This window comes from Lissotriton vulgaris, chromosome 9 (genome assembly GCF_964263255.1).
Source record: "Lissotriton vulgaris chromosome 9, aLisVul1.2, whole genome shotgun sequence".
NCBI lineage: Eukaryota > Metazoa > Chordata > Amphibia > Caudata > Salamandridae > Lissotriton > Lissotriton vulgaris.
The window spans coordinates 413,245,058-413,271,767 of NC_141697.1; the positions used below are offsets into that span (position 1 = coordinate 413,245,058).

The 26,710-nt window shown below is 51.9% G+C and overlaps 1 protein-coding gene across 1 annotated transcript in view; it reads left to right on the plus strand.

Moving 5' to 3' along the window:
* Positions 1 to 11,630, plus strand: part of DYNC1H1 (dynein cytoplasmic 1 heavy chain 1) — a 1,654,074-nt gene extending 1,642,444 nt beyond the window's left edge. The window contains exon 78 of the mRNA XM_086937823.1: positions 11,207 to 11,630. Coding sequence (XP_086793949.1) covers positions 11,207 to 11,335 — 129 coding nt within the window. The 3' untranslated portion in view covers positions 11,336 to 11,630. The remainder of the gene's footprint in view (positions 1 to 11,206) is intronic.
* The last annotated feature ends 15,080 nt before the right edge of the window (positions 11,631 to 26,710 follow it).

The following is a 26,710-nucleotide window of genomic DNA, read 5'->3' on the forward strand; positions in this document are numbered from 1 at the left end:
CTGGTGAAGTAGGAGTCTAGAATTTTATCGGGGGTGTTTTGCAACACATAGAGAACGCGGCACCGATAACATTTTAAAGACTGTACGTCCCAAGAGAGTCAGGGAGAGGGAGCGCCAATGTTTAACATCGGCGTGAAAGCGCAACAAAGGCCCCCGTAAACTTCATAAAATCAGGCTTGGTTCGTTGTGATATAAATACCTAAATATTGGAAGCCCAACGGTGCTATAGGGATTTCATGTTCCCTCGGAATACACGGTGGTGGACCCCACCGGGTGTATATTTGAGATTTGGACCAATTTATTGTATACACTGAATGGTTGCCGAATATGTGGAGGATACGATTGAGGGTAGATGTCGGAGAGGCCATGTATAACAAGATATCATCCGAGTACAAAGAAATAAGGTCTTCATGATTCTTTGTCCATTGAAGTCCACGAATCAATGGGTCTCCCCTCACACAGACAGCCAGTTGTTCCAGCACTAAAGCAGATATTACAGGCAATAAGGCACAACCGTGCTGGGTTACCCTTCCCAGTTGGAACTGTCGGGAGGTACGTCGATTCACCTCAACTTGGGGGGTCGGGCTGGCATGGAGTAACTGAACCCATTTTAGGAAGGTAGGCCCCAATCCCATCCTTTCCAAGACCGCAAACATAAAGTTCCATTCAATGGTATTGAATGCCGTCTTGGCATCGAGAGACCGTATGACTGCGTCTTCTCCAATCGTGTGTTGTCTGCCCAGTACCCCCTTTAGGCGTAGTAAGTTCAGGGCGGTGTTCCTGCTAGGCATGAAACCTGACTGGTCTGGGTGTATCAGACCGGTGGCAAGGGGATGATTCTATTGGCAAGTAATTTTGAGAGTATTTTAGCTTCTACTGTAAGAGAAATAGGTCTATACCCCGTGCAATCAGAGGCTGGTATGCCCTTCAATCAGAGGCTGGTATGCCCTTCTTGTGGATAACTACAATTGAGGCTAGTCGGATATCTTTGGGCATCATCCCTTTTTCAAAACTTTCAATGTACACTTGGCGCAAGTTGGGGGATAATTTGGAAGCCGTTGATTAAAAAAATTAAATTGAGAGCCCGTTTGATCCGATAACCTTACCGAGCAGGTATCGTGGATAGCCAATTGGATTTTCTCCTCCGTAGGTTCCCCCTCGAGGGAGTCTCTATTTTCCAGAGACAGACAGGGTACATTGATAGTAGAGAGAAGGTCTCGCACCTCGAGCGGTGAGACTGTCCTGGTTGATGTGTAAACAGAGTCAAAATAAGTGAGGAACGTATCCGCTATCCCTTGAAGATTGGTTATTTCCTTTCTACTGGGTCCTTGCAATTGATAACCCCATCTAGAAATTTTCTCTCTTTTTTTCCAGCCAGGCAAGAAGCTTGCCCTTTCTCTCCCTGTGCTCTTATTTGTATTTCGCCTTGGCCGCCTCCTTGAGGAGTTGTTGATAGTCTAGTTGACGTAAATAATTAATTTACTCTCTTAATTTCTATGCAGGTAAGTACTTAGTCAATAATAACTCAATCGGAATGAAAAAAGACAGAGTCCGTGGTGTTAGAGTTTCTTAGGGGTTTTATTCCTTAAAAAGGAATGGTCGTGACCAGGATATCATGTTCTGACCACCACAGGGGTGTCAGAAGGGATAGAGCAAACTTTATTGACATTACATGGCTTATATACTTAATTCACATCATAAGTAATAGTGTAAGAGGCGTAACAGCTGAGAGAAGACAAGATAACAGTATACACGTGGTACTAGTACGTAATTGAGAGGCGTGAACTAGACGTGAACCAGAGGTGTGTGCTAGAAACGTCACTGATAGGTGACGCAAGTGGGTGGCACCAAGGGGTGGTGTTAACAGAATTGTTGCAATGTCAGCAGAAATCGGAAGCTTGGATGCGCGCGCAGCTGCATGACGTGTGATTGGAGGGGTGCAGGGGACTTGACATTTACACTGACGGAAAGAGACAGAAGTCTGGCATGTCAGATCAACTTGTACTTCTATCATATCTGATATCTGATGTTTAGGAACCATACTATCTGGGCAGAAAGGTCTCTAGGGCAGAAGCTATTCTATGCTAACTGTAGATGCGTGTATAAGCGCCTAAGTGTCTACATGAGAAACGTGGGGGCACGAAGCCTTCCATGGAAGCATGGTAACAGAGGCTATGAATTACTTGCATTGAGACAGGTCGGCCCTTTGGCTCTGCAGCTGGAGAGGATGTTTACTGAAGCTAGTAGGCAGGAATGCATTGTCGAGGAGCGGAACAGATAACTCGAAGGTTATAGTCAGTCTTGGCAGAAAGCAGGCTGAGCTGAGCGCGAGGGGCCGCGCTGAAAGTAAGTCAGAGTTCACGGGTACAGGGGTAGCCTGGGCAGAGGCTGTCAGAGTCAGGAGCCAAAAAGAAAAGGTTCGATGGCAGAAATTCAGGGCCTACTCTGCTAGAGCAGGAAAACATGTAAAGTGTACTACAAAAAGACGGTGGCATAGCATACTTAGGAACGGACTATATAATCCATTCATGGTGGATCTGAAAGAGGACAAGTTAACGTTGGACGCAAATGTATTTGCGTCTTCATAGCTGGCACAGGAGGGAAGTTACATGCACTTTAAGCTGGTACATGGAGTCGGTGGGGTACGCGCTAGGGAACATAACATGACCAAAAATGTATATTTCCTCATAGTCTCTTGATTGCCAGCGACTTCTCCGCGTCGTGATCAGGGGATTGGGCAAGTGCCATTTCCCCTTGAAGGATATCTGCCTCAAGTTGCTCTATACGTTTAGTTAGTTCTCTCTTGTGCCCCACCATCAGGGCGAGGGCCCTCCCCTTTACCACTGCTCTGAACGCGCCCCATAGGATTTGGGCTGAAGTAACTGAACCAACGTTTTCTTTGAAGTGTAGTTTGGTATCTTGTACTAATGCTGCCTTAATATGTGGTGTTTTGAGCACCCATGGGTTTATGGTCAGGGTCGTTCACAGATGTTGGGAGCCAATTGCCATCCTGGTGAGAATGAGGGAGTGGTCTGAGATTCCCCGGCCAAGCAGAGGGATTCACTGAATTTGTGGATGACCTGTGCATGTTTGAACATGTAATCCATATGTGACTGGCTTTAACTGGCCCCAGAGTGAAAGGTGAATTGTGCAGTCGTGGGGTTAAGTTGTCGCCATATGTCGACCAAGCTGATGGGCGATAAAAATTTGTGAAGTTTAGATCAAGTAGCAGGATCTTTACGCGGGGGTAAGCAATCCACTTTGCCATCTACTGTGAGATTCAAGTCTCCCCCAATCACTAACGTGCCGAGTGGGAGATCAAGGATAAATTTACTAAGGTGTTGCAGCGTGGAGTGTTGCAACGCAGGGGGAACATATACCAAGAGCACATTCAGTGTTTTCCTTTCCCTGGAACCGGATACTGCGGCAAACCTGCCCTGTCTACCAGACCAAGTTTCCTTGGCCATATAGGGGCAACTTTTCTGTAAGAGCACCCCGTCCCACGGGAACCCGAAGTGAACCCAGCATGTGCAATCAACTGATAATCCCCATCTATTCAGGGTCTTACAGTAGTTACCAACTAGATGCATTTCCTGTAAAAGGGCAATGTCTGGCGACTGACTCTTGAGGTATTAAAGGACTATGCCCCATTTGAGTTTATTCCCTAACCCGTTGACGTTCCATGTCAGGAACTTAAGCTCTGCATGTAGTCCCTTTTATGGAGGTATAGATATAGATATGATCTGTGTGTGCCAGAAGAGGAGGATCTGCATCGCCAGAGTGGTAGTGTTGGTGCGACGTGCACACTTGTACTGTGGGCCTGCAGACAGATCCGCCCCATTGTGTTACGTAAAGGCCTCATGAAGAGGAGCTGCTCAGACCCGCATAGGGTGCACCACACACAGCTAGGATCACTGATACACTACTGTACACGCAACCAATAGTCCAACAGTTGTTGAAATGTTTCTCCCTCCCCCCCCTTCTTTTAATTCCCAGTTATGTCTCTTGGTTGGCAAAGAGATTGTTTACGCTGTAATCATGATGATGCTCGATTTCCCCTCCCCGTTTATTTTTCACACAATGCCTGCTGGACACTGCCAAGAACAGGAGACTGAAACCCAGCGACCCATATGACTATGTGGGATATGATCCTGCCTTTAACTGCTACTGTGTCAACCAGGGAACGCGCCCGAGACAATGGTTGTTGGCGTTCCTGTCCACCTTGGTCCTTTTGCAGTACTGCGGGCCACGAGCACTGCAGCCCGAGACATTTCCTGGCACTGCCGCTTGCGGCCTAATGCATCTCCCCTGGCTACTGTTTATTTTCACTCATGTATGCCTAACATGTCAAAATGTGCTACTTGCTGGGTACCGTTTGTAGTGGTTATTCCTCTTTATGACATTGTGTGTATAATTGCCTTCTTATCTGTGAAACTAAATAAAGTTTGGGACCGTTGGTCTTAAAAAAAAAAAAAAAAAAAATGAAGAGGAGCTGCTCAGACGTTACCGTCATCAAACCCCCATGCCCGAGATTCCAGTGTAATGTGTGACATTCTATTAGTGTGGTATTGCTGTGCAAAACTAGAACTACGAACAAAACTGCCCCCGCTCCCAAAACTCCCCCCCCCACACCTCTCCCTGCCTCTCTGCATAACGGAGTCCAATGACCTGCTTCCCCAACCCTGAATTGGGGAAACTTGGGCCTGACCCGCTCCTCCCATCCCTAGACATGGGAACTTGAATATTGTAGCCACAGGAACCAGTATATATCATAAAGTATACTCATCACAGAGTGTTTCCTCAGGTCCTGAAAGTGGCGTGGTCCTGACCCAGAGGACAGTAAGATCATAGAAAGCATTGATGTAGTCAGTGCTTGGCTGTATCAATCGCACATCCCGCCCCGCCTACCCGGTGACAGGTGATTGTGTGTTGAAATTAAATTAAGTCTAAATTTCTTGGGTCTTTGTGAGCATCACCGTTCAATATAGATCATCTCTTTGATGGGTGGGTCACCTAAGCAGTCGTTATCAGCTGCTCTCAATGATGTTTTCGCTCCGGACATCCGTTTTCTCCCACTTTCCGCCACTCGTCAAGCCAATCCATTTCCCCGGCGGGGTCTGTGAAGAACTAGCAATTTCCATCTGCCTCCACACGTAGTTTCACGGGGTACAGCATTGTGTATTTGTTCTCTTGCTCCCTGAGAGCCTTTTTTGCCTCCAAGAAGGAACGCCTCTGTTTTTGGACTTTGGAAGTAAAGTAGGGGAAAAAAGGCTACCGTACTGTTCTCATCTGAAAGGAGGGGCACAGCGGGCCATCTGAAGGATATGAGCTCAATCACGGAAGTTAAACACTCTCACCAGGATAGGTCGTGGTGATGCCCCTGGCCTGGGTTTACCACCTGGTACACGGTAGAGAAGTAGTTGGATAGGTGTTTAGGCGCAAAGTACTTGGTCATCAATAATTCGACAAAGAGATCCGTTGCTGGCCCCTCCTCCATCTCTGGCACGTCTAAAATGTGGACGTTATTCCACCACGACCTCCCTTCGTAGTCGTCCAGCTGGGCCGCCATTAACTCTGTCTTTTCTTGTAATTCCAAAACCTGTATTTCCAACGCAGATACATCAGTGACCAGTTTTTGAGTGACATCCTCTACTTCTTTCACCCGGGAGTCCATTTTGCGTAGGTCCGCCCTAAGGAGGGCTCAACTGAGTCAATACGGCCCTCAAATGATGTGCGGACTCCATTAATGGCTGCTAATACGTCTTGTAGGGTGGGTGGCTCTTGTTCGCCCTCCTGTTGTTGGGCGTTTTGTTCCAGACGCAAAGTTGGTTGCCCCCCTTCTTGTGTCTTTAGAAATGCAAATTTGTCAGGTTTTTTTGGGGGGGGGGGGGGATGCACATTTCGACCTCCCTTGTTTAGTCACCATTTTAGACTCATGGTCACTGGGACCACTGATAGGGGGTACTCAGCGCCGCCTACCTTAGTGGAGACTACGAGGCCTGTCTGATTTCCCCCCCCTGCCGTGTCGCAGCCGCTCGATGAGGGAGTCAAGTGGGCTGCAGTCTCTGAACGGATTGTTTCAGTTTCCTTTTGAATATGACAGGTGGGGCGGCCAATGCCACACGGGGCTCAGTTATAAAAGCAAATATGGGCAGCGCCTTCCCCCTCAGAACACTGCGGCCTTCTGACAAGGTTCACAATCTCCAGCACCCTGGGCCTTTTTCAGGGTCCTGTCTCAGTTCCTCATTGCGCCTCCCATGGGCACGCCAGGGCACTTACCCGTTGCTTCAAGCGGCCAGAGGTGATGGCAGTGCGCCGAGTGTCACTGTGATCCTGTGGCAGTCCCCGGCCGGTTAGCTGCAGACAATATAGTGAAGGAGGTCGCAGCCCCGAAGCACTCGCACAACTTCTCGCACCTTGCAAGGGAAAGCGGGCCCCAGCACAGCCGTCTCCAACGTTGGGACTCACCGCTTACCGGGAGTTACAGCAGAGGAGCACTCACGCAGAGTACAGCGTGGGTCGCATGCAGGCTGCCCGTCCTGACACGCCTTCTCCCGTCCGGGCTCTAGATCACGCCAGCCTGCGGTCATCCCTCTTTGCCATGCCGCTACCGCACAGAGTTTCGGCCCCCTACAGGAACTGGTGCATCTGTATATGCCTCCTGTGGCAGGATGAGTGACAGGATAGATCAGGGATCGGGATTGCGGGTGCCAGAGCCGCGCTAGCAAGCAGCCTTCTTCTATGGCTGTTGGCCACGCCCCCCTACTTGAACATCCTTGCACATGTTCACTAAGCACTATTACCAGCACAGTCCTATCAGGCAAGAGGGACACATCACCCAATCTGTCCTGCAAGATTTTGTACTTTAAGGCATTCCACAGACCCACCACTTACAAGGTATTGCTTTGGTATCTATTCAAACGGCAAGGAATCTATGGTTAGTCTCTATCAGAAGAACATGTTACTTACCTTCAGTAATTTCTTTTCTGGTAGAGACTCTTAACAGCAGATTCCCCAACTGCCCCCTCACCTCACCGAACTGTGGGCTGGTCTCATAAAAATCAGTATGTAATTAGATTCCAATACCAAACATCTACACACTCAAATCTTTTGATGGTGGGTTCTTAAGGCTCCACATCTGTTTGCACAGACAGAGTACAGAAAGAAACTATCAGAAGCAGGTGATGTGTGTATATATATGGGAACCAATGTCATGGCTACACAAGACTGAGCGGCGTGAGGAACATTGCTGTTGTACGATGCCTCCTGTGGACTCTGAAAGATATTGCTGTGCAAAAGTTTCCGAATACAGCAAGGAATTGAAAGGGAGAGGAATCTGCAGTTAGTCTCTACCAGAAAAGGCATTACCAAAGGTAAGTAACTTGTTCTTTAGGACTCCAATGACTTCATCACAACTAGACATCTCAACAGAATCGCAACCACCTGCCAAAGTCCGAGGAATCTCAAACGTTTTCTGGATCCGGTCTCTACCTGGGATTATTCATAGGTGAGGAACCTGCAGGTAGGAAATATGCCTAAAAGATTATTACCAACGGTAAGTAACTTCTTCATTATTGTCATCCACAAAACCTTCGACCTTTATGTAGGAGAGTAGGGTCTGCAATCCTATGGTCACCCCCGATTTTTGCTTTTTGCTTCACTGGTTTACGACTTTCCCTGGCTGTGGGCCTGCTAATCAGACCCACAGCCTAGCTGTTCTCTCTCTAAATTGACAACCATTTACCTTAGGTGCCTTTACCAATTGGTACTGGGCCACCTTATCAGTCCCTGTACAGCATACCTTAGGTATCCAGGGCATAGGTGTACCCAGGGCCTACCAGGGGCTGAAGCATGTATTATTCCACCCCTGGCTGGCCATCTAAACAGACACAACTGGCTGCACGACAGCTGGGGCAAGGTGGTGTAATCACCCTTTGCTTTAGATATAGTTCCCAATATCTAAACCTAAAATGGACACATATATTCCTATCAGTCACTCCTATGGAAGGCCTTCTCAATCCTGAAGGCAGAGTGCTTGGAATTAAGTGAGATGGTGCTCTGGCATGAGCTGAGCCCGTTTGCAGCTTGCAGAACCAAGTCCTAATAGCTGTTCCATGATAACGCTATACCATATACTCTTAAGTGCATTATGAACCTCGCGGTCAAATGCTAACTTTGGTATAGCATTATCAAAACATGTCGAGTAAGGTATCATACGAATTGGAATACTACCCCCTCGCCAATTCTGGCGACGGGGGTAGCATTCCACCCTTCTAGAGGGACACGACATGTATGTAACTGTGAACCCCGGTTAAAGTTAACTCGAGCCTCAGCATCACAAAATGGATGCTGCCACCACAGACACAAGTCTGACCTCCTGCTGCTGGGAGTCCTTCCAGCGAGGGAGGCTCGGACAAAGGGTTTCCTGCCTTGGGAGGTGCTAGCACCACCCCAGACAGGATTTTGTGTATTAGGTAGGACAGGGCTGAAAGGAATGAAACATGCCTGGGGCACACAAGGTGTCCCTGTGCATACTCCGGTCTAAACCAGTTCCTGGGGCACTCCAGCCCTAGAGCTGGCGCAAGACCGGACAGAGGATAGGGGGTGTAACCACCCCCCTTCCTGGTCCCACCCAGGGGAGGGACCTAGTGGTAGTGCAGCCCCCTTTAGCTGAATAAAGGTAGGAGCTGGTCCAATTCCCAGTTAGATTAATCTTGACAACAAGACTGAAGAATCTCCCCTATGGTCAGGGAGTGACCATCCTGCTTCGCAGCACCATCAAGCTCTTGTGCGGTTTGCTGCAAGTCCTTCCTTCCAGGAACCCGACGACCCAGCTCGATGAGACCCGGACCTCCAGACTCCTCTGACCTCTACCCACATCCACAGCACAGCTGAGACCCGTGGGTGCGACGAGCAACTTGGATACGGCCATCTTGAAGAAACCTGCACAGCGCTTCCAGCACGACCGCCGAGGGATCCTCGAGTGAGTGCACTGGGGTCTGAGAAGCCCCACACCGACGCAGCTCCTGCACCAAAGACCAGCCCCCCAGCATCCACGAGATCTGCGTGGGGCCCTTTTGCCTGGTTGCTGCTTGTCCTGTTGTCTGGTCACTTGCCGGCTGGCTAGTGACCTCTGAGACGACGACCCGAAGATTTCACCACCGCTGGTCTGGTCCCCCAGACTGGCCCGTACTTCCTTGTAAAAGAGAGGCACCCCGGACCCTCCTGGTCCGCACCAGACGCCATCTTTGTTCCACAGCGTGGCTTGCACTTGTCAAGGCCTGTTGCCCAGATCGACGATCCAACACCGCCAACAGCAGCAGACTATGTGGGACAGCTCGTGCCCCCAGCCTGGTCGTAGAGAACAGCTCCTGGCCCACACAGCTACAGAGAGAAGTGTCCCGTCCTTCACCTGACTGCGGCGACAGCAGCTGGTTCCCTCCTGGTTCCAGCACCGTCACTGGCTAAGTGACCGAGACTCTGTCCCCTTCCCTTTCAGGACTTCTTCTTCCTCGTTCCATCCTTGGAACCACCGAACTCCTCCATCTGGCTGCCTGCCAGCAACTACTTGTTTCAGGCATCACCGGGATCAACGCAGGAAACCTGACACCACTTCAGCCCTATGCACCCGCAGCCTGTGGGTTAGGTAACTAAAGCTTCTAGGTGCTGAAGTCAGTGTTCACTATCCTAGTGTTCAGGTCCACTGTTGTTTTCCCTCCATCCAGCCGGGTTCGTCCGGAATCCGTAACTTTGTAAACTGTAGCATCCATAGACGTTGGTACGCATCCCGCGTGAGAGTTTTCACTCTGCACGTGAGTTCCGTGGGCCTCCTGCTCCTTACTTACCTAGTCAGTAGCGTAGTCCCAGCGATCCTCCAGCCTCTGGATCTTCGTACAGTGCTTTCTTTCCTCGCATTCCATTGTTCTTAGTATATGGTTTGTCGTGCCCCTAGGGCACCATTGTAAATCGTGCAACTTAAGTGTATTTTTCCGAAGAGTTTGTCATGTGCTTAGCCCTCTGACCTCATAAAGAGTTCAGAGGTGTTGTTAGTTAATAAATACTTGTTTATTTTCATAACTACCTGTGTGGTGTCCTTTCATGTGGTATTCAAGGGGTTATATGTGGTAAAACAGCTGGCTTCACATGCCAATAGAGTTTAGCCTAAGACTGCTTTGTCCATGCTACCATTAGGATAGCTGGTCTATAAGGTTGACTTACAACCAATCACCATAAGGGTTGTTTGGACTGATACAAGGTGATCACTAGAACTAGTGAGCATCATATATCAGGCCAACTTCTCACACTTTATTTCTGGTGAATTAATCCAGCATGGCAACTTGGCTAGTTGATATTAAGCATTTCGAGCCAAATAGATTAAAGTAATACAGGACTCGTGGTCACATACGTTACCCTTAACACAGATCTTTAAGCATCAGGGCACGGACAAAGACTGAAATATCCATCTATCATGCCTTGTATACAATCTAGGTTGCATGCATTTGGTGTTCAGGTGAACTGAAAATTGGTTACTCTCTTCTCTCTGAGTAACTAAATTCCAATGATCAAGCAAGGTAACAGTTGTCATCTGGGAGGAGCCCCTTGCTTGCCTGCCCTTGTGAGGCTATCAGTCAGGTGTTATAGATTAATTTAAAAGTATTCTTGTCCCTCTTTTAGCCATGATTTAGCAGGTCCAATACAGACCACTATAGGGTGGGTTTTTATCGAACCAAGCATCATTTTCAATATTTGAGGGACCCATCTCCCCATTTCCTGCAGGCCCATAAAAGGACTATCTGCCTACCCGATATTTTTATTGTTCCATAGAAGGATTCCAACTTTAACCTGATAGTTTGTACCATGTCCTTTGGAATACTCATGGAGAGGGTCTTCTGGATTACTAGAAAATACAGCTGGTCCGGTACTCTGGAGTGTCTAGTCGAATGGTGTCAGTAGTGAGAAATGGATCCGTACCCAAGTGCTTAGAGAGAGGCAGCATGTGCAATATTCAGCGTGGTGCCCTGCTTGCATATCAATGTATGATATCTGTCGTAACATGTAAATAAATTGCTCTTATGATCCTCTTGGTACTATCGTAGATGATTAACTGATACTCTAGCACGCTTTGCAAACCACACTAATTGTTGATATACAAGAGTTGCATTGTAATAAAATTGCATTATATAATAGTCATATTTTTATTTTTTAGGTGACTTTGCCTGTTTATCTGAACTTTACGCGTGCTGATCTGATTTTCACAGTTGATTTTGAAATCGCTACTAAGGAAGACCCCCGCTGTTTCTATGAACGTGGTGTTGCAATCCTGTGCACAGAGTAACACAGATTATATGTGTCTAATAAACTACGAGTGTAATTTTATTATTGCTCATTACCTGAAAACACTCAGGTTATTATTGTAGTGGAGATGGATTTCTGTAAAGTTGTATGAAGGGCTGTGTATGTTTCAAACAAGGAAAGAATGTTTAGACACAGTTGGGCTTTTAGTAAGGGAGAGAATTTGATTATGGTTGATATTTAAAAGATGGAGGTGGAAAGGAAGTGAAGTTTTATATTGTCTTAAACTGTACTGTTACAGGACACATTTTAACAGAAATAAACATCCTACAGCATTATTTGTGCTTCTGTCTTTTTCTTTGATAATATGGTCTCAAAACTTGGGTCTCAATTTTCGTCTGGTACATAAACCACTTAGTTGGAAAACACAGATGGTGCTAAAATACTTTTTACTCAAACAACATACTTGATGTAGGGAAATAGGTCATTAGTTGTGTAGTCTGCACAAATATTGGGTCTGCACTTAACACTGGGAACCAAACACTCCATTGTAGCGCTTGACTCTCATAGGGTAGCGCTGCAGAGCAGTCCAAGACTTAGTCAAGGCAGGTGGTGTGGGCTACTAATCTACATTCACAGTTACACAGTAATAACACTCAATAAATGATTGTCCAGTCTGTGCTTTTTCTTTTGAAAAAGGAAATAGTACATTTAGTACACACTACTTAATACTATGCAGCAATTTACAAATATACACAAGCTGATGGAAATGCTTTTTGATGACTGCGTATCATTCTTAACTTTCCCAAAGGGAGGCCTAGAGCAACAAATCACATCGGAACGTTCACATGTATTAAAAATGCAATAACAGAATATCACTTTTAATGAGCGTGCAATTAATATTGGCAATAAAACATGTTTATCTGATAGACTACTAGCTGCAGATTCCTTAACGTAGAATTATCCCCAGGCGTGAGACTGTATCCGGAAAACTTTTTGCCACAGCATCCCTGCACGCTGGGGGGGACGGCACCACGTGATTTGGCCCTGACGTCATCCACGTCCATGACGTCAGCGAGGATACAGAAGTCCCACCCCGGCGCGCCTATGTCAGTTTTTTCTCTTTTCCGGGTGCAGCGCGGATCCGGATTGTGCCCTGGCCTGTTTTCGGGCCTTCTATTTTTTTACACACTTTGGCGTTAAGTGGAATAGTGTGCGAATGCCTTCAGGCTTTGACGGTACCTCCTGTGCGCGTCCCATGTCGGTGACGGACCCTCCACCAATATTGCATGTGGTGCCTGGGTGAACAGCACGACTCGGAGAGCTGCAACGCCTGCCAGCACCTGAAGCCTAAGTCACGGCGGGAGCGCCGGATGAAGTTGCTTTTGGCCCGCTTGTCCAGGCCGGCGTCAACCCAGCGTCCGTCCCCTATCTCTGAAGCAAGGAACCACCGGTTCCATCTGCAACATCATCTTTCGCCGCGGCCCCAAGGGCGTGGCTCACCGGCTGGTAGGTCCTTTTGTTTGTCTCAGAGGCCTTGTTCTCTTTTCGCGGTGGGAGACTGCTTCCCTGGGACATGCGCCCCTGCCTGCCACCTTCCTACCCACCGTTTCCCGGAGCAAAGGCGACTAGGGCCCAAATGACAGCCTATGCGGTGGTGCTGCAGGCTTCTTTGGCCCTTCCTCCACCTCCTGAGACGTCCGCGGAACACTGGCCTCATTAGGACACGCCGGCGTCTCAGAATTTCTGGCTCCAGGTAGGAGGGTGGCGCGGTCCTTCAGGGCTCCCCTCTTCGGTCCCTGGCGTTTCTGCCTCACCGCAAATCCCTACGGGGCTCCCTGTGGCGTCGCAGGAGACCGCTGTGACTCCAGGGTTGCCCCCGAGCCCCGCTCGGTCCTCTGAGCAGGCAGCTGCCTCACCAGAGGCCGAGCCGGCGCTGTTTCAGCCTCAGGAGCCTTCCTCCGGTGGAGTCACGGGTGGAGACGGGAACCTTGGGTGCTTTCCCAGGTCCACCTCGGTCCTCTGCGTGGGCGTCTTCCCCGTCTGAGCCCAAGCCTTCGCCTTTTAAGTGCCACTTCCTCACTGTTCTGGCGTCAACCCCGCGCCACCCTCGTGAAGAACACGTGGTGGCAGGAGTCGGCACAGCGCCACGAGTGCCCCCTCCAGCGCCGATTGGCGTCGATCTGGCGCTGGTGGCGGACTCCACAGAGCCGTGCCGGCATCTGGTTCTGGAGTTGTCCCTTGAGGTCCCTTCCTCTCCAGAGATTAGCCATCTGTTGGTGTGTTCCTCCCTGGAGACAGGGCGTCGTATTGTTGCCTTTTCACCGGCATCTTCCAGAGAGGGCTCCTCGTCACCCCCACGGCCCAAATCCTCAAACCCTTCTTTCCATGGCTCGCAGCTGGCTTTTCTACCGGCCTCCTGGGCTCCTCTGGTTTTCCATTTAACTGTGGACCCCGCGCCCCCCCCCCCCACACTTTTCCAGGGATGGCTGCTTCCCCCTAGACATGGGGACAGACGGCCCAGCCTGCAGCCGTTGCCCACGGAGGAACTACTTTCTCCTCCGCGGCACCCTACAGAGGTTAGTGTTGCTTTTGGCAGGGACATTTCCACAGCTGCTGGTATAATACGGATGGGTGATCCTGTCACTCCGTTTCCTGTGGACATCCTGTTGTAAATTCTCCACCAGGGCTCTGGTGGACGGGAGTTGTTCTTTCCCTTTGAAGCGTCACTCCACACTTTTCCTATGGGGGCTTTGGAGCGCCCTGCCACTGGTGATCCGGTGCCTCAGGCGCTTCTGCATCGCCACCGCCCTGCTCCGCATGACCCTGTCTGTCTTTCCTTCCACCCCTCTACTCAAGGCTCTCTTCTGCGGAATGCCTTTCCGTGTTTGCCTGTTGTGTTGTTTCCTCCGTCTCGGGAGGCCCGTTGGTTGGATTCATGGGGGCGTAATGTCTTCGCCTCTTCCAGCGCTGCCTTGCGGGCGCTTAACACTTTGTGTGTGTTGACCAGGGCTACTTCCAGTCTGTGGGTCTCTGTTGAGTCTCTTCTTTCTCATGTCTCCCATGAGGGTGCCCGTGCTGATTTACGGAACCATGTGTTGGATGGTGGGGAGTGGCCGCTTTTATTCTTCATGCAGCCTTGGATATTGCCGAAGCTCTCGGCTGTGCTATGGCCACTTCTGTGGCTCTCCGTCGCCATGCCTGGCTTTGTGATGCTGTCTTTCCTGAAAATATCAGGGAACGCTTGGTTGATCTACCCTTTGACGGGGTCCTTCTGTTTACCACTCATGCGGACTCCGCCATTCAGCGTCTTCTTGCGGGGCTTCGTTCTCCTCCTCAGTAGGTGGTTTTGTTGATCCTCCGGGTCTTAGTGGGAGGTGTTATTCCACTGTTCCTGGAATCTGGTGTTGGGGTGACCGTTACACTTTCTGTGAGGAATACTGTGCCCTTGGGGTCCTAGGTTGGCCTGCCTCTTCAGTTGTTTGAGCCCCCTTTTTGGCAAAGTGTTCTTTTTGGCTGCTTACTAAGCCTTCTGTGGTTTCTGCCGCAGGTTTTCTAATTTGTGCTCGAATACGGGATTTTCTTCCCTAGGAGTGGTTCCCATACTTCTTGGGCTGTGTCCTTCCCTACGTGGGGTATTATAACTTTTATTTAGCCCTGTTTTACACTGGGAGGGTGGGGACTCCCCCTTGCGGGTTCCCTATCCTTCCTGGTGTTGCTGTATACCGCTGGTGCGTTTTCTTGGGCAGCTGCGGCGTTGTGCTGCAGAGTTTTTGCCCTTTGTCTGCCGTTTGGCCTGGTCCCCTATCTGGTTCCAGAAGAGGTATTTCCCCTGTGTTGACGACTTGGTTCGTCCTACTTGTTTCTCCTATTGTCATCCGGCTGGTTGCTTGCCGGCACCCAGCTGTGTCTGCCTGGACGTTGTGGTCCGGATGTTTAATTGGTGGGGCTTGTCGGCGTCCAGCTGCGCCCGCTGTTTCTTCTGCTCCACGGCCCTTGGAGTGAGGTCTGGCGCCCCTGCTTTTGGTTTTTCAGGAGTCTTATGGGGCTATGTTTTTTCTCTTCCACCTGCCTTCTTACTGAGGCGCTGTTCTGTCTGGCTTGTTGACGTACAGCTGTGATGAGTTTGGAGGCCCTCTTCACTGGGTGTGTTCCTGGTGGAGGGCTCTTGCCCTCTTTTCTGCTCTTCTCCTTGGAGTCTCTGGGTTAGTCTTCTTCCTTGGTACTCCCCTGCATTGCCTGCACTGGAGGCTTTCGGTGGAGGTCCCTGGTACATTGGCTGTTGGCCTCCTTTCCCATTGCCTGTACCTGGGGCTTCCGATGGAGGTCCCTGGTACCGTGGCTGCCGTTTGTCGTTGGGGGTGAGTGTTTGATTTGCTCAAACGCTCCGTCCATCATCCCCTTTTGTATCGCTTTGTTCGCCCTAAGTTGGCAGGGTATGCTCAGACGTGAGTCCCTTGCTCACTTTGCCACTGGATTCAAGCTAGCCTGGCTGTGATGCCAGAAACCGGTCCCAGGATGCTTGTTTCCGGTCCAGGGACGACATGGCTTTGGCAGTTCGGGCTGGACTGTTCCCATGAGGCACAGGGCCAGACTGATTTGCATATTGCCATGTCTGAACTGGGGTGGCGGAGTGAGCTAAAGAATGGTGATGAATTAAATCCAGATCAGTTGACTGGGGGTGAGTGTTTGATTTGCTCAAACGCTCCGTCCATCATCCCCTTTTGTATCGCTGTTTGACGTTGTGACACATCCCCTGTGGGGCGGTGTTCTCCGCGACGCTGAAGTTCTAGTCTGCTCAGGGGGTTGGGGGGCGGGGGGGACAGGGCTCTTTTCCCTGTCCCTTTGGCTCCCCCCCCCCTTGTTGGGGATGTCTGGGTTATTGCCCTGTCCCGGCGATTTGTCCTGTGGGGGCCCCGGGCTCATCTGAGCTGGGGTGCCCTCTCGCAGACCCTCCTTCCCCTTGGGTATTGCTAGGGTATGTATTCTACGTTAAGGAATCTGCGGCTAGTAGTCTTTATCAGTTGTACGAGTTACTTACTTTCGGTAACAATGTATCTGGTAGAGACGATTCTAGCCGCAGATTTCTTCACGACCCGCCCGTCCTCTCCTTTCTGCGAGGGCCCTCTTGGTCTTCTGCACTCGCCTGCCTCCGGGTGGTTGTCTTTTGCGAGTGCCCTCTCGTGCTCCCTCCTCCAGGGAATGCTCGCCTTGTTGTTGATCCATTGTCGACTTTTCTAGGCACTCCAGTGCCCCTGAACCTTGGTCTCCAGTGTGGGGTGCGCTCGTGCTTCTTCTTCCCCTTGTTGCTTGCACTCCTGTCTTTGGCAGTCCTTGGGGTTGAGGTGCCTTGGCTGGTCTCGACCTTAGCTTTCGGTAGACTTCTCCCTGCTGGTATTGTCCGAGGTCGATTGGTTATTGCTCTCCGTTCTGACCTTGGTGTCCCTTCTGTTCTGGGCGGTGGCTGCAGACTTCTTGGTCTGCTGTGAATTTTCACATGCTTCTCCGGGGAGGCTGTTGTATTTGTTTGCGGGATTGCTGCCAGTAGTGGTGCCCTTTTCTTTAATTCCAGGTCTTGGTGCCTCAATATCTGGCTCTATTCTAGATGGTGCTGTTCCTCACCATTGTTTCTTCCCTTCTGTTTAGCAGGGTTTTTCGCACACTGTTCCAGTATTCTCAGTTTTGTTAGTGATGGCTCCGCGTTGTGGCGCGGAAAAAGTTCTCCGAAGAAAACTGACATGGGCGTGCCGGGGTGGGACTTGTGTATCCTCGCTGAGGTCATGGATGCGGATGTCATGGACGCGGACGACGTCAGGGCGGAGTCACGTGGTGCCGGCGCGCAGGGATGCTGTGGCAAAAAGTTTTCCGGATCCAGTCTCACGCCCGGGGATAATTCTACGTTAAGGAATCTGCGACTAGAATCGTCTCTTCCAGATACATACTTACCAAAGGTAAGTACCTCGTACACTTGGCATATTAGTGGTTGTCAGCATCATTACCTAATGTAAGCATTCAGAAAAGAATATGTATAAGCATGTGTAGGTCATATGTGACATTTACTTTTAGCATGAAATACACACTTTTAAAATGGCCCCTCAAGGTAACACAATTATAATCATAACATTTATGCAATCATAACACACACACACACACACACAAACACACTTTTTGCATGATATCTGATGCACTAAGAGGGTTCCAGTGCCTGTGTTCTTCTCCAAACCTGTACCTTGCCACAACTCTAGCTCCCATGTAAGTCCCTTGTAAAGGTACCAGTGGTACCAAAGGCCTTGTGACCAGAGAGGGTCTCTAATGGCTGTAGCATGTAATGTGCTAACCTCCGAGGCCCCTCACCAAACACATACACACTGCCATTGCAGGCTGTGTTCTGCTGCAGACAGAAGCCATGGCACACATCTGTGTGCCAAACCCACCAACCACTGCCAGTGGCATAGGTAAGACACTCCTCTAGCAGGCCTCACAGCCCCAAGGCAAGGTGCACTATACCACAGGTGAGGGCACAGCTGCATGAGAAATGTGCCCCTACAGTGTCCGTGCCATTCACAGGCATTGTAAGTGCAGTGGAGCCATACTGATACATGAGCTGGGAGTTTGTCATTACGAACTCTAACACTCCTTGATGGCTTTATCGAATGCTAAGGAGGGTGGTATCAAAATCCTCTGCATAATAAACCCACACTGATGCCAGTGTTGCATTTACTACAGAATGCACTCAGAGGACATTTTAGAGATAGCCCCTGAAAAACGACCAACTCACTCATGTCCAGCTGACTGGTCTGCACCAGCCTGCTACACAGATATGTTTCTAATCCCCTGAGGTGGGAGCCCTTGTGCTCTTGTGCATCTGGGACAAAGGCTGCTTTGGGTGGAGGTGCTACACACCTACCCCCATGCAGGAACAGCATTCAGGGCAGTGAGCCTCAAAGGCGTCCTGCCCTTTGATATGTTTGCCAGGGCCTCTTCAGCTACAGGAGATGCCCGCCCCTTGACCAAGCCCCACTTTTGGTGGCAAGGTCAGCGGAACCATTCGTACTCAGGAGAGGTGTGTTCCCCCCTCTGCCAGGACCACCCCTGATGTGCCCTGGACCGAGGTGACTCACTCCTTAGGAAATCCTTCATCTTGAATGGAAGGATTAGACCCATTCAGGTAGGGGAATGCCCCCTTCCCATGAGGAGGGGACATTCTAAGGTGTAGTCACCCTAAAGGCAAGTAGCCCATTGGCTACCATCTGCCAGTCCCTGTAACGTCCCTAAATTCAGTAATCTGAAAGACACGTTAGTATTAGATTCCTTACCTTAGAATATCCCCAGGCGTCAGACTGGATCCGGAAAGTTTTGCTTAGCAGTACCCATGCGCGTCAGTAGGTGGCGTCATGCGGCTCTGCGTCCGTCACTGGCGTTGTCAGCACCGTGATGGCGTCACGGAGAGTACTTCAGCGCCACCCATGTACGCTGACTGCAGTTCTTTCTTTTTCCACGCCAGCGAGCGCAGATCCGGATTGAGCACGTACCTTGCTCACTTTTAGACTGCTATTTTTTAGACTTTTGTCTCCCCACTTTTCTCCTGGTGCACATAGGGATGCCCGGCTTTAAGTCTTGAGAGGCCTGTCGCCGAAATATGTCGGTGGCGGACCTTCACGATGTTTGCCACTCCTGCCTGGAGACCGATCACGACTCCCGGGACTGTCGAGCCATGGCCCTGAAAGCCTTGCGTGAGCGGCGTCGGAAGTTGCTAGAAGTTCGGTATTCATCACTTCGCCGCTCTCGGTCCAGGGGCCATTCCCACGACCGCTCGTGGGACAGGAGCTGACGCTCCTCGGGCTCCAAGTCTTCGCCTTCGGATTCCGGTAAGCAACGCCATCAAAAGAAGTCGAAGAAGTGTGATCGCTCTCCGACGTCCCCCTGTCGCTCCTCTGAGGTGGACGAGGGGGACCCGTAGCCCCTGTGGCTCCTCTGGATCCTGGGAGTCCTGCAGCCTACCCGCTGTACCCGGGTCCGTCGGCGACTCCCGAACAGATGCAAGAGTTCCTTGCGGCCATGTACTGCCTTTTTAGGCCTTGGGCTCCTGCTGGGGCGCCTTCGGGCCTGTGGTCCCGTGTCCAGATCCTGTTGGCCCAGCGGCTCCACCACCGGCTCCGGCGCCACAAGGTGCAGCGCTGCCGGCTCAGGCCCCGCCCTCTGCTCCACCCCGGCGCCGGGCTGGGTGCCATTTATCCCCACCCCTGCCCTGGTTCCAGGACCATTTTGTTCCAGCCTAGGATCCGCAGTGGGAGGTGGCTCCGGCCCGACCCCAGCCGGTGCCGTTCTCTGCACCGTTCCCGATGCCGTTCGTCCCTTCTCTGGCTCCGGCCCCCTCTACACCAGAGGCGGACGACGACTGGGATGGGTTCTGAGGACCCTCTTGCCCGGCAATGTGATTCCGAGCAGGATTGGGTGAACGACCTGGAAGACACGGACGAGCTCGACGTTTCTTCTGATCCGGGTTTGCCTCTCCTCCGCCTACTATTGAGGAGGGTGCTTCCTACACCGTGGTGCTCCGTCGGGCTACGGAGGCTTTCAATCTCGACCTCCCTACGGTGGTCCTCAAAACCAACCTTCATACAGAGGTGCTCTAGACGGCGTCTACGTCGTCTGAGCCGCTGCTTCCTTTCAATGGGGCTGCGGCCGACCTCTGGGGCATCGGTGGATAAAAACGTCACCAGGCGTCACCGCCCGGCACCTGCTGATCCTGCCTTCCTGACCACTCACCCTACACCCGAGAGCTTGGCCATTCAGCCCTCTACGTCGCAGAGTGCCTTTCCCACGGCTCCACTGGATAAGAACTCTAAAAGGCTGGAACAATTTGGTAAGAGGTTGTTCTCCTCGGCCAGTTTAGGGCTGCGGTCGGTTAACACCGCCTGCTTGTTAGGCCGTTATTCCCACGCAGTGTGGCATTCTGTAGCTCAGGTCTTGCCTCAGTGTTCTGAGGAGGTAAAGGCTTTCCTTTCCAAGCAATTGCTGAAGATAAGGATGCGGCTAAGTTTGCCATCAGGTGTGGTTTGGATACCGCTGATTTGATGGGCAGGTCAATTTTCGAAGACTGTGGCGTTGCGGCATTACCCATGGTTGCGGTCGACCGGGGGTTCTCGCCCGATGTCCGGGGCTCGCTCATGGACATGCCCTTTGATGGCTCCTGCCTCTTTGGCGACAAGGCCGACAGTGCTATGGAGCGCTTTAAAGACTCACGGGCCACGGCCACGTCCTTGGGTCTTTCTACAAAGAACCCTGCCACTCCTGGGTTTCTTTCCTTTCGTGGCCAGGGCAGGGGCACCCAGGCACGTTCCTTCAACAAGCCTGTGCAGGACCAGCTTCAGCGCGGCCGTGGCTTTCGCAGGGGCGGGTCAGTGCACCTCTACCCCAGCTGTTTCCAATTCCAAGCCTGCCTAATCAGAGCTCCAGGGAGCACCCCATGCCGGTGAGTGGCAGGGTCCACCACCACATCCACCACTGGTGCAAAATTATGTCCAACAAGTGGATGCTGCAGATAATCTGCCAAGGTTACTCCCTTCCCAGCAGCGTTACCTGCGGTTCATGGTAGGCCAGGATCATTTTCAATTTACTGTGCTCCCCTTCGGCCTTACCAGCGCCCCTCAAGTGTTCACAAAAGTGATGCCGGTGGTCGCAGCTTATCTGCGCAGGTCAGGGGCGTCAGTCTTCCCCTACCTCAACGACTGGTTGTTGAAGGCGGGCTCGCCCCAGGCAGTCGTCACCCACCTCCAGACTACAGCCAACCTCCTGCATTTGCTGGGGTTCTCCATCAACGTGCCGAAGTCGCACCTGAGTCTCTCTCAGAATCTCCCCTTCATCGGAGCGGTTCTGGATTCGATGCTGTTTCGGGTTTATCCTCCCGAGCAGTGAGTCTGGGATATTCAGGCTATGATTCTGATCTTTCAGCCTCTGTCCTGGGTTTGTCATTATGACCCTACGGCTCCTGGGCCTGATGGCCTCCTGCATTCTGTTGGTGCAACATGCCAGATGGCATATGCGGGCTCTGCAGTGGGACCTGAAGTTCCAGTGGGCGCAGCATCAGGGCAACCTGTCCGATCATGTCCAGATCTCGGAGGGCACTGCACGACACTTGCAGTGGTGTCTCACGAATCGTGATTGGGTCAAGAGCAGATCCCTCTCCATTCCCAACCGGAGCACACAGTAGTGACGGATGCGTCCCTCCTGGGATGTGGAGGCCACTTGGGAGAGGCGGAGATCAGAGGCCTCTGGTCTCCGGCAGAGTCCCGGCTCCACATCAACCTTCTGGAGCTGCGGGTGATCCGGCTTGCACTGAAAGCATTCCTCCCCTCTGTAGTGCAGGTGTTCACGGACAACACCACCGCCATGTGGTACTGCAACAAACAGGACGGGATGGGGTTGTGGACCCTATGCCAGGAGGCTCTGCGCCTCTGGCAGTCGCTGGAACATCAGGGTGTGACCCTGGTGTTTCAACACCTGGCAGGTTCCCTGAACACCAGGGCGGATGAACTCCGCCATCTGTGCATGATGGATCACGAATGGCGTCTGAACTCGGACGTGGCGCAAGGCCTCTTTCAGCAATGGGGAGAGCCTTGGCTAGATCTATTCACCACAGAAGAGAACGTGGAATGTCATCAGTTCTGCGCGTTGGAATTTCCAAGGCTGTACTCGCTCGGAGACGCTTTTCGTCGTGAGTGGAGCTGTGGTCTGTTGTACGCCTTTCCGCCTATACCACTTCTGCCCAGAGTGCTGAAGATCAGGCGCAACCGGGCCCAAGTCATCCTTGTGGCTCCGGACTGGGCACGAAGATACTGGTATCCCGAGCTACTCAGCATGTCTGTCGATCCCCCGATTCGTCTGCCTCTTCAGGAGGACCTTCTGTCGCAGGAGCAGGGGACGGTCCTCCACCCAAACCTGTCCAGTCTCCACTTACATGCGTGGAAATTGAGCGGCGGCAGTTGAGGCCATTTGACTTGCCTCCTGAGGTCTGTAATGTGATTCTGGCAGCCAGGCGTCCCTCCACAAAATCGGTATACGCCTGCAGGTGGAACAAATTTATGGCATGGTGAACAGCAAAGGCTGTGGATCCCCTTTCTGCCCCTCTTTCAGAGGTTCTCCTCTTTATTCTTTCTCTTGCCCAGCAGGGCTCTGCTCTGGGCACTCTAAAGCGCTACCTTTCTGCCATTTCCGCCTTTTTAAGGCTCCCTGATCAGCCCTCTTTGTTTAAGTCCCCAGTTGTGAATAGGTTTTTGATGGGCATCACTCATATGTTTCCTCCTGTTCCTTTTGTGATGCCTCAATGGGACTTTCGAGCCACTTCATAACTGTCTTCGTCTCCTTACTCTCAAGACTGCATTCCTGGTTGCCATCACCTCTGCCAGGAGAGTGAGTGAGCTCCAGGCTCTTTCCTCTAAACCTCCTTTCCTTTCTGTACATCCAGACAAAGGTGTGTTGCAGACGCGACCCGCTTTCCTGCCCAAGGTAGTCACAGCCTTCCACATCGGGCAGTCCATCACCTTGCCAATCTTCTTTCCGCCTCCGCATCCCTCGAAAGAGGAAGAGAGGCTCCACCGTCTGGACCCAAAATGTGCGCTCTCTAACTGGATTGCACACGCCAGTTCTGGGTGGATGACCAACTTTTTGTTGGGTATGTGTTCGCTAAGAAAGGTCGGACGGTGCACAAACGTACCATCTCTCGTTGGGTCGTCTTGTGCATCAAGGCGTGCTATTCTTTGGCTAAAAAGGAGCCTCCTGTTGGGCTGAGGGCCCATTCCACTTGGGCCGCGGCGGTTACTACTGCCCTGGGTCGGGGAGTCCCCTTGCAGGGCATCTGTCCGGCAGCTACGTGGGCCTCGCTGCACATGTTTGCAAGGCACTACTGCCTGGACAGCCAAGTCCGGAGAGATGGCTTCTTTGGCCGTTCCATTCTCCAGGAGCTTCTGGTGTGATCATTGGTTCGCAGACCCACCACCGGGGTTGGTATTGCTGGGTATCTATTCTAATGTAAGGAATCTAATACTAACCTGTTTCTTTCAGATGCCCAAATTACTTACCTTCGGTAAGGATATATCTGTAAGAAGCAGTAGTTCGTATTAGATTCCTTACCGCCCCGCCCATCCACCCCGTTCTGCGAACCGATATCTAGGGTTAAGGTCATTCCCTTTCAGGGCCCTAGTTTCATGGCACCAGTGTTGGTTTTTATCATGGCTCTGCGTTTCTGGCGCTGAAAAGCTGTGTATAAGAACTGACGTCAGCGCGCGAGGGCGGCAACTAAGTACTCCGGCGACGTCATCCCGGCGCCGACGACAGACACGGAGGCGCAGACGACGCCTACCGACGCGCAAGGGTACTGCTACTCAAAAGTTTCCGGATCCAGTCTGACGCCTGGGAATATTCTAAGGTAAGGAATCTAATACTAACTACTGTTTCTTACAGATATATCCTTACCCAAGGTAAGTAACTTGTGCCTCTGACCTAAGCTGGGCGGGTGTGGATACCTTCTCGGGATCCTTGCGTTTCCTGGCATCACTGTGTACCGCTTGGTGTGGCCCTTTATCTTTCGCCTGAGCGCAGCTCCAGGTTCTGTCCTGCTCAGTATTCTTCTTCTACAGGGCTTGCCTATCATACATTTTGCCCTTTGTTCCTGCGGGATATCTGCTTCTGTGTGTTTTGCCTTCTCTCTTCAGCCTCTGAATCGCCAGACCGACTTTTGTCATGCTGTCTACGGCGTGGTGTCGTGTTGTTTCCACATTTTTGTTCGCTGTTTAGGCCTGGTCCTGGTCCTCTGCCTTGTGTTCCGGTGCGCTGTGACATTTCTGGTGTTCTTCTGGGTGCTGGTTGACAGATTTAGGTCTGTACTGTATGTTCTTGCTTCCCGGGGGTCGCTGTTCTGGGCACACTACTTTGTAGTACTTACCAGTTGCGTGCTGCGCACGCCTGGTAGTCCTGGTCCACCTCCCTGGGTCTCGGTGTGTACCAGTGTGCTCCTGTTCCTTGCTCAGCTGGAGCTTTGCGCAACTGTGTCTTCCTTCTCACGTATGCGCTTCTCAGCTGTGGGGCCATTTCTGCCTTGTCCCCTGCTGAGGGGCTGCTGCCCGTTCAGCTGTCCCCTTCGCTGGGTGTGTTCTCCTGAGGCGGGCTCTGCTGCCGTTTCCACCTCTTCTCTTTGGATTTTATGGGTGGTTCTTTTCTTCCTTTGGTACTCTCTTGGTGCCGTCTGTCCCTCCCGGTTTTCTGACCGAAGCCCTTTGCCCCTCAGGTAGGCTTGTGGTATCCTGGCCTTCACTTCTCGTTGTTCTTGCTTACATCTGCTTGGTGGGGACTGGGTCGTTCTTCTGGTCCCAATGGCACTTCCCCTGTTGGGGCCATGTGTTCTTCCAAGCTGGTGAGTTTTCTATAGCAGAACCTCCTCCCCTTTGGGTATGGCTAGGGTATCTATTCTACATTAAGGAATCTGCGGCTAGTAGTCTCTATCAGATGTACAACTTACTTACCTTCTGTAACGGTGTATCTAGAAGAGACGATTCTAGCTGCAGATTCCTTCACGGCCTGCCCTTCCTCCCCGTTCTGCGAGGACCTTCAGCTTGGTCTTCTGCACTCGCCTCCCTCCGGGTGATTTTGCCTTCTGCGAGTGCCCTCTTTCCCTCCCTCCCTGGAGGGATGCTTCGTTCTGGTTATTTGTTTAATTCCTTCCTTTCTGGTAATGGGACGATAGGTTCATGTGTACTTCTGCATCACTCCACCCAGGTTATTGCAGGGTGGGGCCTCCTCATAATCTTCTTCTAATTTTTTCATTGCTTGGGGTCTCTTGGCTGTGCCTCAGCCCTTAGCTCTTTACAGGGGATACGACCCTCCTTGATGGTGTTGTCTTGGGGTAATTTGTTACTCATCTGTTCCTGACTTGTTGCCCTTCACTGTTACCGATTGTGGTTACAGACATTCTGTCGTCTGCTCTGACATTTTTCACATTTGTTTTTGCCTCCAGGGAGGATATCGCGTTTGCTTGCAAGGTTGCTTCTCAGAGCGTTGCTCGGCACTTTCCCTTCTTTAACTTTCAGTGCCTCAGTGCCTGGCTCTTTTCCAAATGGTGATGTTCCTCACCTTTCGTTTCTTTCCTTTAATTTTACCTGATTTTTTCGCACAAAGTTCCCATATTCTCAGTTTTGTTTGTGATGGCTCCGTGTTGTGGCATGGAAAAGTTCTCTGAAGAAAACGGACATCTGAAAGAGACACGTTAGTGATAGATTCCTTACCTTAGAATATCCCCAGGCGTCAGACTGGATCCGGAAATTTTTGCGTAGCAATACCCCTGCGCGCTGGTAGGCGTCGTCTGCGGCTCCGCGTCCGTCGTCGGCGTCGTGAGCGCCGGGATGACGTCATCGGAGTATATAGACGGCGCCCATGCGCGCTGACGTCAGTTCTTCTTTTTTCCGCGCCAGCTAGCGCAGATCCGGAAGAAGCTCTACCCCCAGTCACTTTTTGACTGAAAACTTTTTTGATCTTTTTGATCCTCTAGTTAGTCGATTCTCGACTATCGGTGCCAGGGATGCCCGGGTTCAAGCCTTGCTCGAAGTGCGGCCGACTCATGTCGGTCACGGACCCCCATCGCCGGTGCCTGAAGTGCTTAGGCCTCGACCACGACGATCGAACCTGCTCCGACTGCCGGGCCCTGACGTCGAAGGCTAGGCGGGAGCGGTCCCGCAAGCGTCTCGAGCTGAGGCAGTCGGCCCCGCGCCGCTCCCGGTCCCGGTCCCACGGGAGGTCGAGGGACAGGTCGCGAGGTCGGAGTCATCGACGTTCCGGGAGTGGACACCGATCGTCTGGTTCCAAGTCCTCAGGTAAGAGGCATGAGAGGTCGGAGCGACACCATCGGTCCTCCGACCCGCCCCGTCGCTCGCTCGATGCGACCGGGGATTCGGGCGACACCGCCCACGCGGCTCCGCGGGAGTCGCAAGCGTCGCCGCCTGCACCCACACCTTCGGGTCCTTGGGCACGGCGCGTCGCAGGAGGAGGTCGAGAGGTACCTCATGGCCATGAGGGCCCTCCCTCCTCAGTCGGTTCCCGTGGCGCCTTCGGGCCGATCGGCTCCGTCTGGAGGTCCTTCCGGGTCGGGCGCTTCGGCCCCGACGACGTCGGGTGCTTCGGCCCCGGCGCCGCTGGCGACTTCGGTCCCGGCGCCGCGCGACCTCGCTGGATCCGGCTCCGGATCCGGGACCTCGCCGGTCGACCCTACGACCTCGCCGGCGACGTCCCTTCAGGTGTCGTCCCCGGCAGCCGACGTGGTTGCCGACCCCAATGCTTCCTACGGTCCTGCTCAGGTGTCGGAGGGGCGCCGCTGGGCGCCGATTCCGTCGGCCTTCGGAGAGTTCTATCTCCACGAGGAGGCCCTGGC